The sequence below is a fragment of the Podarcis cretensis genome (genome assembly GCF_951804945.1).
Source record: "Podarcis cretensis genome assembly, chromosome: 17".
NCBI classification, from domain to species: domain Eukaryota; kingdom Metazoa; phylum Chordata; class Lepidosauria; order Squamata; family Lacertidae; genus Podarcis; species Podarcis cretensis.
In genome coordinates this window covers 1,144,846-1,160,070 of record NC_137187.1, presented here as the reverse complement: position 1 = coordinate 1,160,070, position 15,225 = coordinate 1,144,846, and the positions used below count along the sequence as shown (strand labels likewise).

Below are 15,225 nucleotides of genomic sequence, written 5' to 3'. Positions count from 1 at the left end.
GTGCCTTCTTCCTGTTAATGATTCTCAGTGCTTGTCTTTCTACGGCGTGGGCTCTCATGCAATGCTTAATGTCATAGATGTATAGATTCCACTCATTACTCTTCAGATACTATTAAATTTGCTTGAAGTCTGATTTTTTAAACACACACGCACAGAGAAAGAACTTAATTATCTGTGGTATTGCGAAATGGTAACCAAAGCACTTGAATCTTTCGCAATGTAGAAGTCTTAGCCTTGCCTCTCAGTAAACACAAAGAGGATAGGAATGCCCAGCTTATTTAAATGCACAGCACAGTCCTAATCTATGTACACAGGGATGGAAGAGTCTCACTGAACTCACCTATGTACAGGATTTCAGCCTTATTCTTGTGGCACCTTGGAGAAAATTATTGAAGGATAGCCCATTTCATCAGATGCAGGTAACCAGCATCTGATTGTGCTGAGAAATCACTTAGTTTTTAAATTGCCACATGCAGCCCCCCATTTCCTCATGCTGCAAAAGGTTTTAAGTATTTCTAAATAAAAGACTGGTCATCTTAATTTAGGGTTTTCTGTAGGGTAACAGAAACACAAGCCAGCTCTTCACTTCTATAGCCATTTGTTTCATAGGACATAAAATGTGCAACAACAGGTCAGCTATTGTAATTTGCCAGGCTGATACCAAGTGGGCACTGGTACAGAAAAAAGCAATAATAATAATAATTTTATTACTAATACCCTGCCCATCTGGCTGGATTTACCCAGCCACTCTGGGCAGCTCCCAACAGAACAATAAAAACATGATAAAAGATCAAACATTAAAAACTTCCCTAAACAGGGCTGCCTTCAGATGTCTTCTAAAAGTCAGATAGTTGCTTATTTCCTTGACATCTGATGGGAGGGCGTTCCACAGGGCGGGCGCCACCACCGAGAAGGCCCTTTGTTGGTATGTTTTCCCTCCCATAGCAAATAGCAGGGTGGGTGGGGTGGGAATGGTTTTCACTGGAAAGATAGAACCTCCTCACATGCCAAGCCCTCCTGCAGCTGCTATTTACATAGACTTAAACCCTCCTTTCACAGCCTGGTGTCCTCCAGAGGTTTTGGACTAGCACCATCCAGTGTGACCAGTGTTCAGGGATAATGGGAGTTGTAGTCTAGCAACATCAGGAGGGGCACCAGGTTTAGGAAGACTGGTTTTAATTCATAGACCTTCGAGCTTTTTCATGCATCCTGTCCTCCCTTCTTGTTTGGCCTTGAACCAATGAAACAAGGAATCTGACTGTGCGTTGAGCAACTCAAGAAGAGGTGCTGTTCCAAAGAACAAAAGTCAGTCATGTGTCCATTACTCAAGCAGTTAAGCTTCTGTTGAGTCAGGAAGATTCCTCGCCCCTCCTCAACTCTCACAAAACAAAAGCTTGATTGTGTTGTGTGGAAATCTTATCTTCTGCATGTTCAGAGAGATAAATCATGTTAAATTTGTATTTGTAACAGAAGTCTACCTCTTTCTTCTTATTCTCAGGTGATGACTCTTTAAATTCATTTACATAAGAGTCATGTGACACTGTTAGAGTATATAATACGCCCAACTAAACTATTGGATCATAGTTGCTGCTGATTTGCCTGTGGAGACTTCTCAGCACCTTCAAGTTTGACTTGTCACCATGATGGCTGGAGGCTTAACAGATGCCAGTCCTTCTACTCCAGATGTTCAGCAGCTGGCTGACAAGGTAAGTAAAAGAGCCCATTAAAACAATCATTGACAAATTTATATTTTGTATATAAATTAAACCAATGTGGAAAACGCACCTTATTTAGTAGCTGTCATTCAGTTGTGAAATAAGAATACCTGTTTATCTGGCTACAGATTGCATGTGTTATTTCAGAATCAATAACCTCCCTTGACTCAAAGTTTGGTGGCGCCAGTGACAATGCCCTATTCTAACTAATGGTGATGGGGAGGGGCATTGAGCCCCCCCCAACTCTTTGCTCTCCTGTCCTGCTCCAGACCCCCTGTCTTGTGTCATCCACACGGACCAGATTTGGAAAATGAATATCAATGCTGATAGTCTCACGATTTCAGATTCCCTTTATTTTGTAAATAAAGTAAAATAAAAATCCACAGGAGCTGTCGCCAAGAGTCTTGTGGCCGCTCGGAGGTTATTATGGAATAAGTTTTTGTGACACCTTTCAGGCTTAAAAACTGCTTGTGGTGCAAGTAAGGTGGTGTGTGTGTTTTTTTTGACTCTAGCCTACAAAAACTTAGATGCCACGAGACTTTGTAGCTTTCTTTGGAAAGAATGCTATTTGTTCTAGGGGAGCAGTTTAATATTTGCAGAGATCGCAAAGCTAGCCATATTCAGATTCTTTTTCACAAAGGGCGGCAAAAATGTTCCAGCAGCCTTAAGGGTTTTCAACGCAAAATCCGTTTCTCAACTCCTGTATGCTGCAGATGTCTGGCATAATGGGGACCTGCCAAAGTTAGATGGCTTTCAGGCAAAATTTCTACTATCTCTGCTGCAGGTACCCAACTGTGTCCCCAACTCCATACTTCTGTTAGAAGCTGCTGAATGGCCAGCTTCAACTAGAGCGTGGTGGGCTGCCCTAAAACATTGGCTCAGAATTTCAGTGTTTGATCTAGGGAAGGGTTTGTACCAGCACCTGACCAATGAGGAATTTGTCAGCAAATGGCAGAAAACCATGGCTAGAAAAGCCACCTCTATTGGTCTGTCACTCCCCCCCAACTGTATTACCTGGGTTACGAAGGCGCCCTAAAGACGTTAAAGCAAATATTATGGGACACAGTGACTTGCGATCTCGATCACACGCAGTGTGTAGTCCGCTGGCAGTAAGAGCACAATATGGGCATGTCTTTAAGTTAACATCTTACATTAAAAACCTGACAGTACCAAACTATCGAAGGTTATTCACCAAAGCCGGACTAAACGTCTTTCCTTTTGCAGTCTTGGATGGCAGGTTGAGAGGAGTTCCCTACCAGGACAGACTTTGCTCGTGTGCTCAAGACATTGATTCCATAAAACATATTTTGTTGCACTGTGAAAAATATGAACCAGCCAGGGCTGAACTGATATTACCCTTGCTGGTACCTTTCCCGGGAAAATCAGAGGCTCACTATGTCAGGTTCCTATTGGAAGACCAGACAAACACTAGAACATTAGCAGTGGCAAAGTTTTTATCGGTGGTTGCAAGAACCAATGATCCCTATATTCTGAAAAAGATGCTTGTTTAACCTGGAGGTAGGCTGTATGAATTGTGTATTGCTTTGTAATGATTTGTTGGGTCTCTGGACCGTAGTAAAGGTTGATGATGATATTTTCAGAGACTAAATTGTTAGGTGTGGCCAAATGTATTGAGTCAGCCCACGCATTTTGACCACAATGTCATATAGCCTTTTGTGCCATTTTTACTGCGTTTCCTCTTCATAAAAACTTCCATCTCAAGAAGCGTTTGGTTGCATACAAAAATGCGGCTCTCTTCTAGGCAAGCAGGTTTGGCTTCTCTGGTAAGGGCAGCCCTGAGCGTCCACCCTTGGCCTGAGATCAGGACTTGGTCTTGAAACAGCGGCTGTTTCTGCACTTGTCCCAAATGGATTTGGGGGTCTGCAAAATTTCTCAAACCTAAAATGAATAGCGAAGCAATGCAAACGCCCACCGTTTCCTATGGCTTTGGCTCAGTTCTTTGCTGTCCAAGAATGACAACTCTTCTTATTTTTAATTTCAGATGAAATCTCAGATAGAACAGAAGGAAAACAAGGTTTACACTGTTTTCACTGCTGTTGAGTACAAAACACAGGTGGTTGCTGGAACAAACTATTTCATTAAGGTCAGTGCTCCAATTGAGAAATGATCGGGAATTTTATTAATGAACTTTCTATTCTAAAAAGTCTACATTTTTAAAACTAGTTGTGGCGTTTGCCTCCTAGGATGGGTCATAAGGAAAGGGTTAAAAAAGGTGTGATGTGATTGGCCAGTGAGAATGCAAGGGGAGGAATAAAAGTTAGAGTGGGAGGTTTTGAAAGTCAGTTGAGGTTGAGGTTTGGGAGTTGAAGAAGGAAGAGGGAGGTTTAGGTGTGGGTTGGTAGAGTTGTATTGTGAGAGAGTGAGAGGAATTGTTAGGTGGAGTCAGATAGATAGTTGGAATAATCAGTTTGGAGTTGTTAGGAACTAAGAATAAGAAACTGACAAGAGAAAAATTAACTGAAACCATAAGCTTGTTCCTGCATTTAAAAATAAACTTGATTATTTGGTTATGTTAACAACTGACTGGACTCCGTGTGTCCCCGTGAGATACGGGGTGGTGGCAGCGGAAAAAGCAATCACAGTGGTAGCACAGGATCAATAGACCGTCAAAGGTCTGGGGGCCACACTAGTTTTTATTGAAGAAGCTTAATAAAGCCATATATATATATATATATATATATATATATATATATATGCTTCGAAGTATTAATTATTGAATACCTTTGCCGTTTAAAACTACTTCATCAGGAAGCTCTTGCATCACTTTAAAAATAGGCTGGCTTGGTGCTGCCTGTTGGGTAAAACGCAGGTGGTGCTGTGGTCTAAACCTCTGAGGCTCTTGGGCTTGCCGATCGGAAGGTTAGCAGTTTGAATCCCCATGACGGGGTGAGCTCTCGTTGCTCAGTCCCAGCTCCTGCCAACCTAGCAGTTCGAAAGCACACCAGTGCAAGTAGATAAATAGGTACCGCTGTGGTGGGAAGGTAAACGGCATTTCCGTGCGCTCTGGCTTCCATCACTGTGTTCCATTGTGCCAGAAGCGGTTTAGTCATGCTGGCCACATGACCCACAAAGCTGTCTGTCCCTCGGCCTGAAAGTGAGATGAGTGCCACAAGCCCATAGTTGCCTTTGACTGGACATCATCATCATCATCATCATTTATTTATACCCCGCCTATCTGGCTGGGTTTCCCCAGCCACTCTTAAACGTAATCATCCAGGGGTCTTTTTTTTTTTAACCTAGTCCTTCCACCTCTTCATTTGGTTACTACAGTAAAACCCTGAAAAAGTTGTCCCTCTCACTGTGCAAAACCGGCCAGTAGATTGTCCAGTCGATGGGTCTCTAAGCAATGTGCATTTCCTGTTTAACACAATTCTTTTTATGCAAGCTACTTTTGCCTTAATTTCCAATCCTCCCTCCCTCCCTCAACTAAAAGCTTCTCACAGGAGTTGCTAATTTGTGATTCTGCCGGCCTCTTACTTTCATAATCGCCCCAAACTTTGAACTGTCTTGGCTGGGGCTGCTAGGAATTGGGAGTCCAACAGTAGCTGGAGGGTCACATTTTAGGATTCTTAATGTGAACTCGGGTAGTAATTAACATCGAACATTTTAACCCTGGCTCATTCTCTCTTCCCTCCAGGTTGATGTTGGCCAGGGTGAACATTTGCACTTGCGTGTATTCCAGCCTCTTCCTCACAAGAACGAAGCCCCTTCTTTGACCGCTTACCAGACTGGGAAGACAGCAAGTGATCCACTGAACTACTTCTAATGAGCCCATTCTGCTGCCATCTTGTGTGTGTTTTTTTAACAAATACAGGATGCAGACTGACATGTCAAAATCAGCTACAAATAAAACATCTCGTTTGGGAAGTTTTAGGTTGTGATTCTGCATTGTATTCTGTGTAATGGCAACGTTTATTCCTGGTACTCCTTTTCCACTAGTAAGACACAGGGATAGAAAGTGAATAGCATACTTTGCGCACTTATAGGCTTCCCGGAAAACAAGGCAAACGATAGCCGGTAGGCACAATTTCATAATTTATCTCTTCGGAATTTAAGGATATGATTGCAAAAGTACTAAACTGCATTTACCTCACACTCACGGGACCCACATAACATTTGTAAAGGGACCCCTGACCATTAGGTCCAGTTGTGGCCGACTCTGGGGTTGCGACGCTCATCTCGCTTTATTGGCCGAGGGAGCCGGCGTACAGCTTCCGGGTCATGTGGCCAGCAGGACTAAGCCGCTTCAGGTGAAACCAGAGCAGCGCACGGAAACACCGTTTACCTTCCCGCCGGAGCGGTACCTATTTATCTACTTGCACTTTTGACGTGCTTTCAAACTGCTAGGTTGGCAGGAGCAGGGACCGAGCAATGGGAGTTCACCCCGTCGCGGGGATTCGAACCACCGACCTTCTGATCAGCAAGTCCTAGGCTCTGTGGTTTAACCCACAGCGCCACCCGCGTCCCTGTCTTAGATAGAACATCCAAATAAATAAAAAGATTGCCCACTCTTTCCTGCTTCACCCAAACAAGGCAGTCATTGGTTGTTGTTGTTTTCCAAGGAAATACATACAGGGAAGAAGATTCTCTTTCAATTACTGTGTGGAAGACAGAGCTGGTATTCTCAGATATGAAGGAACAACCATTGTGATCCTTATCAGCAGCTATAGGCACAATCTGAAACCTACACAGCCTCATTCGAATCTGTGCTACCACCTCCTACACTCCACATGGGTGTAGGCAAGGGGAGGCAGCAGGCAGCTGCCCCCTAGATCCTCAGAAATTATTGAAAAGCATTAAAAATACTCAACTAGCTGAGGTTCTGTTCCCATCGCAGAAGCCAATTCCCCCTAGTCAGAAGCCTGCCCTCGTAATGTCTCTACCCATGATCTCCCAAAAAAGCTCAGTAACCTTGGGGGAGGGTGATCTCCCCTAAAAGTTCAACAACTTTTTTGCCTTCTCCCCAACCCAAATCCTGGCTATGCCCATGACAGTCCATCTTAACTACTGTGGCCAGATCCAGACACCATCAGCCAGTCTTCACCCACTTCCCATTTACCATCCAACCTATTGAAGAGCTGAGTTGAACCTGACCTTCAACACTTATGAAGTTTCCCCTATTAACATGGGCTTTTTTTTTTTTTTTAGCAAGCAACTTGATTTATTGAAGAGGGTCCAAAGAAGTGGTATACAAAAATGAATGCACATCAGATCAATTCTTGGGTATATAATGACTATGTAGCCTTATTCAGACATTGCTCACATGTCAGGCATAAGCGCATAGAGGATTGGGACCTGGTTTTAGCCCAATCAGCGTCTTCCCCCTCTTTTTTCTTTTTAGTAACCACATGGTCATGGTTGTGTGAGCAGAAATCCCAGTAATATGTGCGCTCCTGGTCATGAGTAGGGGGTCTCAACTGGGACACCTGATTAGTCAAGTGTCACGAATTAGGCTTTCTGCTCATACAAAACATTGCTAAACACATGGGGGGGGGAGGTGATAGTGTGAGGTAAAAAGCACAGTCCCAGTCCTTCATCTATGCGCTTACAGTTTACACACAAGTAACACATAAATACTTGTATGCCACAAGAATTAATGCGATCAAAGCATGGCTACATTACTACAATTTTAAAGCACGATGCTATTTTTTAAAAAGAAAGAAAGAAAGAAAGATCATTTGCATTTGGCAAAATAAACTCCAGTTTTCAACTTAGTAAAAAAACTGCAGAGGGAGAAAGGTTTCTGCAGAACTGCTTAGAAGTAAGCCAGTTCATCGTGTTTTGCTTTCTTGCTTTGGTAACTGGTGAGCTCCAACGGCTTGTTTTCGTGAGGGAGTCTTTTGTACACTCTCACGTGAAGGAACTCGTCATTGCCAATGTGGACCTGGGAAGGAAGAAAAAGGGGCCTGTAAATTGTGTGAAGTGAAGACAACAACAGCAACAGCAACAACAACAACAACAACAATAATAATAATAATTTATTTATACCCCGCCCATCTGGCTGGGCTTCCCCAGTCACTCTGGGCAGCTTCCAACAAAATATTGAAATACTGTAATACATCAAACATTAAAAGCTTCCATAAACAGAGCTGCCTTCAGATGTCTTCTAAAAGTCTGGTAGGTGTTGTTCTCTTTGACATCTGGTGGGAGGGTGTTCCACAGGGAGGGCACCACCACCAAAAAGGCCCTCTGCCTGGTCCCCTGTAACTTGGCTTCTAGCAGTGAGGGAACCACCAGAAGGCCCTCAGACCTCAGTGTCTGGGCTGAACGATGGGGATGGAGACGCTCCTTCAGGTATACGGGACCGAGGCCCTTTAGGGGAAAGGTCATCCTCTATAGCTTAGGCATCAGCGCTCGTCTCGCTTCATTATAATTGTACTGTAGTTGGGAAGGGTGGAGGAATCAAGCTTCTTTGCTGTGGAAGGATTGCTTTTCACATCTCCGTGACGCCAAACAAATGCCAGGAGCTCCTGTTTAGCCTACTCTATCCTAAAGGATTCATCTGCCTAACGTTCCTCAGGGAAATCATCCAACCCCTCACTTCTCTGAGGCTTCAGCAGCACCAACACAAATGATTGCTTGACGGGTGCAAACTGCAGTATCAGCACAGATGCATTACTGCTGTTCTTGTTAGAATGAAAACCAAGATTTAGTAAATGGGGCCTAATTCTCAGTGAAGCAATAAATTTCTGTAGCAGATGTAACAGTTCAGACGGTGGGGGGAGGAATCAAATGACTGAACTCTCTTTCACACTATTAAAAGGTAAAGGGACCCCTGACCATTAAGTCCAGTTGTGGCCGACTCTGGGGTTGTGGCGCTCATCTCGCTTTACTGGCCGAGGGAGCCAGTGTGCAGCTTCCGGGTCATGTGGCCAGCAGGACTAAGCCACTTCTGGCGAACCAGAGCAGCGCACGGAAACGCCATTTACCTTCCCACCGAAGCGGTATCTATTTACCTACTTGCACTTTGACATGCTTTCGAACTGCTAGGTTGGCAGGAGCAGGGATCGAGCAACAGGAGCTCACTCCGTGGCGGGGATTCAAACCGCCGACCTTCTGATCGGCAAGTCCTAGGCTCTCTGGTTTAACCCACAGCGCCACCCGCATCACGCTATTACCACCATCCAAAATAATTTATCTCCACATTTAAAAGCAGTATGCTGGGGAGAAGGTAAGAGTAGAATTCCAGCCCCTTAATAGAACCCAGCCTCTTGGATAATGCTGTTGTCCCGGGTGAATCTCCACCCCCCATCTCTCCCACTTCCTCATTCATCACTTCTATGGTGCTGCTACAGGTCCTCTGTCTTCGAGCTCTTTGCTCTCCCACTTTTAAGGCTTGCCAGGTTCTGGGAGATGGAATGTTTTCCAATGACAACAGGTCAGCCAGGTGTTGTTCTGGGCTCTCGCATGATTTCCCAACTTTTCTTCTTATCTGCCTCTGAGCTGCGAACTCCCGCAACCCCCTGTTGTAATTCTGAACTGTCTTCTTCTTCTCTGGAAGGGTCAGGCTGGGCAGGCGGTCTCCACCTTCCCCCTCTGCCCGGTACCTGACACCCAGCCACTATCCAGGATTTATCGCCTCAGCACTAAGCTTGGCTTCCAAAGGCTCAGACTCAGGCAAAATCACCTGGAAAATACCCTGGATGCTTTAATTTGCTGACATATAATGGAGAAACTGTCCATTATTAGCAGATATACTGCATTTGACTTGATAGCCACAAGAGCGAATGTGTGCTTTACAACCACCAAAACAGCAGGCATATACGCTACCTTGATGAAGTAGTTTATTCCAGCAACCATCTGCGTCTTAAACTCAACTGCTTCGAAGACTTCAAAGCTTCTACCTTCTTTCTCTTCCACTTGTCCTTTCACCTTTTGGGAACAGAAAAAGGTGGGGGGGGGGAGGAGGAATTAGAATTTGTTTGCTGCTTAAAATATTGTGAGGCCTGCAAAAATCTCTGCCATTTGTGCCTGGAGAGGTTTTAAAGACCAGATGTAGAGGTGAAAGAAGAACCGAAAGCTGGGTATGTTCTGCTCTCCATGGGGATACTGGTCAAGACAGGATCCCCACCCCATGGAAGCTTCTCCCCCTCCTCCGCTTTAGATGACCTATAATACAATGTGGAAAACAGAATCCTAGCTGCTTTGAAACAGAGCAAATCTCATCACCACCCACCCAGCATTAGGAAACTCCCTAGCTTCCTCCACCTCGGCCCTCCAGATGTTTTTTGGCCTACAACTCCCATGATCCCTAGCTAGCAGGACCAGTGGTCAGGGATGCTGGGAATTGTAGTCTCAAAACATCTGGAGGGCCGAGGTTGAGGAAGCCTGCCCTAGCAGTTTTCGAAACTCCCATTGTTCAAGGCGCATTTTGTGAAAGAGAATTTCATCAGCGCCAGCAGTTTCTGAACTCTGGGTACAGTACAGTGCCTGAGATTTCAGATTAAAATTACAAGTGGAAGGAAAGGAGGAGCTTTTTCTGCCTCCCCACTTCCAGCTACTCTGTCAAGACTGGGGAAGAGGCCCTCTTAAGAATATTAGGGGGGGTAACTTTGGGTAGATCACTGCCAATTTATTTTATACTGTGAGTAGATCGCAGAATATTGAGAGTTGGACGTCCCAGCACTAGACCATGTGAAAAAGGAACATAATATTTTAGCTGCAGTTCATTCATTTTCAGCTTTGTATTCTTGTTATTAAAAAAAATGTGCCTAGACATTCTGTTGTTGCGCCCATAACTTAGGTTTAAGGTGCCATTGAGCTCCTAGCTTTCATATCTCACTTTCTAACACTGTTCCCTAGCACAGCCAACCCCAGTGGGGTGTCCTGTCAACATCTATCAGCCAATCAGCACCAACAGGGAGTCCCGCTTGCAAAGGAACAATAGGGAGCTCCACGTCCATACCTGCCGCACACGTGATTGTTTGTGGGGAGCAATTTGAGGGCCAAATTGGGACCCATTTCAGACCTCATTAGTCCCTGTCCAGCACTGTCCTAAAGGGAGCTCATGCACAGGCAATCCTCTCTTGACAGAGACAGAGCTTTCCTATGACACAACCTGGCTTCACAGAGAGTACTTTTTGAAAAAGACAGTTCATATACTCCAGATCGTAAGGTGACGTGCACGCAAATGTGACTCAAGAGCAGAGCCTAAGAACCTCAGCAAAGGGGATTAGAAAACAAGTTGTCATAGACAGAAATGAGCGATCAGACATGCAGGTATTCTGCTGATACGAATGAAGTGGTACAAAGAGCTTTGCTTGCTCATTTTCTTCCATGTCAGATGAAGGTGCAGAAGCAAGACAAATAAGAAGTTGCCAACTGCATCTCCCAGCCCTTGTGCAGAGATTATATGAGCGAGAAAGCACACACAAGAGCAAGAGTTAGGGTTAGAGGAAGCAGGCACATTCCTGAGTCAGGTTCCGCATTATATTAAAATCTTAAATCATGAGATTAGGCATCAGAAACAGAATATCTGAGACAGATATTCTGTCTGCATCCTCTGCTGCCCTAACCCTAAGCCAGACAGTTCCAAGTAACTGAGAATGGAAAATATGCAACTACAAGGAGGGATAGAGGAAGTGAAAGAGGAACTGCTGAAACGTCAAAGTTCCAAAGTTCCTGAGCAATTGCAGGGGGTGGGTCACAGGATCTAAAAGAACGGTTTAAACTGCAGAAATTCTTATTTTCTTTCGTTGATGAGGGTGATGTTGGTTCAAAGCAGAGCTGAATGAGCAGCCCCCAATAAGGAACCAGAAATGCTCCTGTGCCCCTGAAATAAGCCTTGAGCTGCCCCATTGCTATATATCTCCATAACTTAGGGCAAGTCCACTTTGAGATTGGGACACTTCAACCACAAGGAAGCACTGAGTCAAATGCTGCGCAAGGCTGACTCAGGGAAAACGCCCTCCTTGCTATTTTTAATGTGGGATGATCAAACGGCAAGTTTCCAATCTAAGAAACTAACTTCTTATGTGGATGCTTGTTTCTAAGGGAAAGGACGACCCAAAGCATTTCTGCACCTTTTGGTGGGAATTCATTTCTTATTTATCAAATTGCAAACACAAAACACTGCCCTGCCTCCCCAAATCATGAAATTTGGCTTTGATTATGCGTTTTGCTGTTTTTATTTTTCTACATTACTTGCTCTCTGCTTATTTGGAAAACACAACCTCTGTGCTGTTCCTGTATTTTGTAACTTTGATCATGTTTTGTTTGTATTTTTTATGTTAATAAAAGTTAAAGCAATAGTCCCCGAAAATACGCGGGGGGGGGGGCTGGTTTAGGTACTTTTAATCCCAAGGCACCGCTCCGAAGTGCTTCCTTCCATTTCTCATCCCTCTCTTTTCTGAAATCTATCCAGCCCCTTAATTAAACCCCAGTTGCCCAAGTGCACAAAAACTTCCTCCACAATGCACAACTTTTCGTTTTGGGGAAATTGCCCAAAATGCGCCTAGCGTTAGAAAAAACCTTGGAACGACATGCTCGGCACCTGAGCATCAATGAAACAGGTATGAAAACAACAAAGATGTTGTTCTGCGCCCGTCAGCACTTCCAGGTTGACCTCCCTTTGGCGACGACTACAGAACTTCTGTGGGCGAAGGGCGCGGCTAGTCCTCATGAGCCCCGGGGTCAAGGGAGGAAGCGGAGAAGGGAGCGCCTCGCCTTTCATGCCAGGAGCAAGCGCCACTGGAGGAGGAGGAGGAGGAGGAGAAGGAAGGGGGAAACTCTCTCCAAGCTGCGCTTTTCTCTTCCCCACCTCCCCACCCACCCAGCCAGCCAGCCCCCCGTCCCCCTCCAGAGATGTCTCCAGCTGCGTCCAAGTGCCAGGAGGCTCCCTTCCTTACTTCCTGGGCGATTTGCTGCGTCTCGGCCGTGGCTGCCTTGGCCTCGCTGGTCCCTCCGCACATCATCCTCGCGCTGCGCCTTGCGCGTAAAAACGAAACTCCGGTGCGCCAAGGCGCCCTTCGCCACTGGTCGCCCCTCCGTCAGCTGCTCCAGTGATGCAGCTGGGCAGGCGGAGAGAGGGAGGAGAGGAGGAGGAGGAGGAGGAGGCTGACGCAGCCCAGGAAGGGAAAGAGGATTTCTCAGCGCTGCAGAAGCCATTTTCTTCCAACCCAAAAGATCGAGAGAGACACGCAGAGAAATCCGAGAAGAAAGCAAGGATTTCGCTCCAAAGTGTGGCCGGGCATTGCATTGCAACGACTGGAGTGCCCTCCACGCATTCCCGGATTTATGTTCTGCCCAACCCAGACCTCGATTGGTGTCGATTATTTATTGCATTTATTGCTAAACGGCCCTGCTAGTTCAAAAACAAAGGCAGCCGGTTGCAAAGGAGCGCGCGCTCGGCTTGCAAAGCCTTGCAAGTGTGTGGCCGGCCGTTAATGTTGCAAACTGGGAGAAGGGCGAGGTCGACAGGGACCAAGTAATGGGATCCGCTGTGGTTATCCTATTGTGGCTCTGGAATCGGGCTAAACAAGTACAGAACAAGTCGAGACAGCTACTTGCCCGTTGTTAACATTGCAAAGCGACCATTTGTTGTTGACAAAGGACAGCTGGACATATAAAGGGCCCCATTACCTTCAGTAGTTTAGGGCCTCATCAAACCTCAATCCGGCCCTGATGCTGTGTATACACAACATTCTGGGATAGAATGAATGAAGAGTTGGTGCTTGGTTTTTGTTTTTGTTTTTGAAAGGGGGGGCAGTAATTTTAAATCATTGTTCCAGTTTGTAGCATACTGGCCATCTTTCCCTTGAAAATTGCTTAGTTGAAATATAATACCTGGTTGGTGGATAGGAAGGGTTTGGAGTGACTTCAATAGATGTAAGAAAAAGGTAAAGGACCCCTGACAGTTAAGTCCAGTCGTGAACAGCTCTGGGGTTACGGCGCTCATCTCGCTTTGCTGGCCGAGGGAGCCAACATTTGTCCGGGTCATGTGGCCAGCAGGACTAAGCCTTCTGGTGAAACCAGAGCAGCGCACAGAAATGCCATTTACCTTCCTGCCAAAGTGGTACTGAATTATACTTGGGTAACTATTTATCAACTTGCACCTTGACATGCTTTCAAACTGCTAGGTTGGCAGGAGCAGGGACCAAGCAATGGGAGCTCACCCTGTTACGGGGATTCGAACCGCTGACCTTCTGATCAGCAAGTCCTAGGCTCTGTGGTTTAACCCACAGCGCCACCTGCATCCCTTTTAGATGTACAGCTCCACTCACTAATTACAGAAGAAATTTCATTTCACTTTGACAATTAAAAACCTTGGTGTTTGACCCTTAAGAGCGTCTTTTTGGTTTAAAGTTAAGTGTTCTTTCTCTGTTCTATCTCTAACTTAACTTTAACTGCCATGACATGATTGCATAATTATTGTAGCTTGCAAAACCAGATGAATCTTAGCACAATGTACCTTATTTTTCGCCCCATAGGACGCACCGGCCCATAGGACGCACCTGGTTTTTTTGGGGGGAAATAAATAAATAAAATTTATTTACCCCCCCCCCAGGCGCTTGTGGGGCCGGCAGCGGGGAGAAGCGCTCTTCTCCCCACTGCCCGCCTGCAGACCAGGTCCGGGGACAGTGGGAAGACGTGCTGCGCCTCCCCGCTGTCCCCGGAGCTTGCGGGGCTGGCGGCGGGGAGAAGCACGCATCTCCCCGCCGTCAGCCTCCAAACCACATTGGGAGACAGCGGGATGGCGGCGTTCCTCCTCCCCGCTGTCCCCCGAGCTTGTGGGGCTGGCGCTGGGGCTCTCCAGGCTTCAGCGAAAGCCTGCATTTGCCCCATAGGACACACACACATTTCCCCTTTATTTTTGGAGGGGGAAAAGTGCGTCCTATAGGGTGAAAAATACGGTATAAAGTCACTTTCCAGATAATCATCACTGAAGTTGGACTGTTATTTTACAGGAAAGCAGTTAGAGGTGAAAGACCATGTGAAATTGGATACCATCAAGTGTGTTTATTCTGCCCAGAACTACCTGGGAAAAGGCATGTAAATTCAGGTTGCAGTCCTATGCAACCTTTCAAGTTTCAAGTTAGTATGGACAGGATTTGGGCTGCATATCAAGTAGTAAGAGCCAGAGAGCAAACGGAAGACTAAGTGTGTCCTTCTCCTTTAAATGGTTGGAGAGTGACCCATAAGAGGCCAAGCCAACTTTGTGGTAGGCAGAGGGAGGATCCTGCCAACTTCATTTTTACATTTGTAGCGTGAAAGCATTCCGCACACATCATATTTGACCTTGGGTGTAATGATGCTTTTGAAAACATACAAACCTTTAACTGGATTTTGCACTTCCTGGCATAGTTCCAACAACTGAGCTAATTTTTTTAAGTAACTGAGCAGAAGTCAATTACAGTGGTACCTCGGGTTACAGACGTTTCAGGTTACAGACTCCGCTAACCCAGAAACAGTGCTTCAGGTTAAGAACTTTGCTTCAGGATGAGAACAGAAATCGCGCAGCGGTCGTGCGGCAGCAGCAGAAGGCCCTATT

General features: G+C 45.7%; 2 protein-coding genes and 1 long non-coding RNA gene across 3 annotated transcripts in view; 1 reads left to right on the top strand and 2 right to left on the bottom strand.

Moving 5' to 3' along the window:
- The window catches only part of LOC307206908, a 61,044-nt gene that overhangs the window by 33,034 nt on the left and 12,785 nt on the right, over nt 1-15,225 (bottom strand). The window lies entirely within an intron of this gene.
- On the top strand, nt 1,480-5,603 carry LOC307206902 (cystatin-A-like). The gene is made up of 3 exons (XM_079960385.1): nt 1,480-1,706; nt 3,718-3,819; nt 5,374-5,603. Exons 1-3 carry the CDS (start codon nt 1,641-1,643, stop codon nt 5,500-5,502), a joined length of 297 nt encoding a protein of 98 aa, XP_079816511.1. The 5' UTR covers nt 1,480-1,640; the 3' UTR covers nt 5,503-5,603.
- On the bottom strand, nt 7,395-12,741 carry LOC307206901 (cystatin-B-like). Its single transcript, XM_079960384.1, has 3 exons — nt 12,584-12,741; nt 9,507-9,608; nt 7,395-7,620 (listed from the first exon to the last, which is right to left on the bottom strand). The coding sequence occupies exons 1-3, from the start codon at nt 12,647-12,649 to the stop codon at nt 7,492-7,494; spliced, it is 297 nt and encodes a 98-aa protein (XP_079816510.1). The 5' UTR covers nt 12,650-12,741; the 3' UTR covers nt 7,395-7,491.

Coding starts and splice junctions, on each gene's coding strand:
- LOC307206902 (XM_079960385.1), top strand. CDS start 1,641: ATGATGGCTGGAGGCTTAACAGATGCCAGTCCTTCTACTCCAGATGTT. Junction 1,707..3,717: donor TTCAGCAGCTGGCTGACAAG/GTAAGTAAAAGA, acceptor TTTTAATTTCAG/ATGAAATCTCAGATAGAACA. Junction 3,820..5,373: donor GAACAAACTATTTCATTAAG/GTCAGTGCTCCA, acceptor TCTTCCCTCCAG/GTTGATGTTGGCCAGGGTGA.
- LOC307206901 (XM_079960384.1), bottom strand. CDS start 12,649: ATGATGTGCGGAGGGACCAGCGAGGCCAAGGCAGCCACGGCCGAGACG. Junction 9,609..12,583: donor CGCAGCAAATCGCCCAGGAA/GTAAGGAAGGGA, acceptor TGTTCCCAAAAG/GTGAAAGGACAAGTGGAAGA. Junction 7,621..9,506: donor GAATAAACTACTTCATCAAG/GTAGCGTATATG, acceptor CTTCCTTCCCAG/GTCCACATTGGCAATGACGA.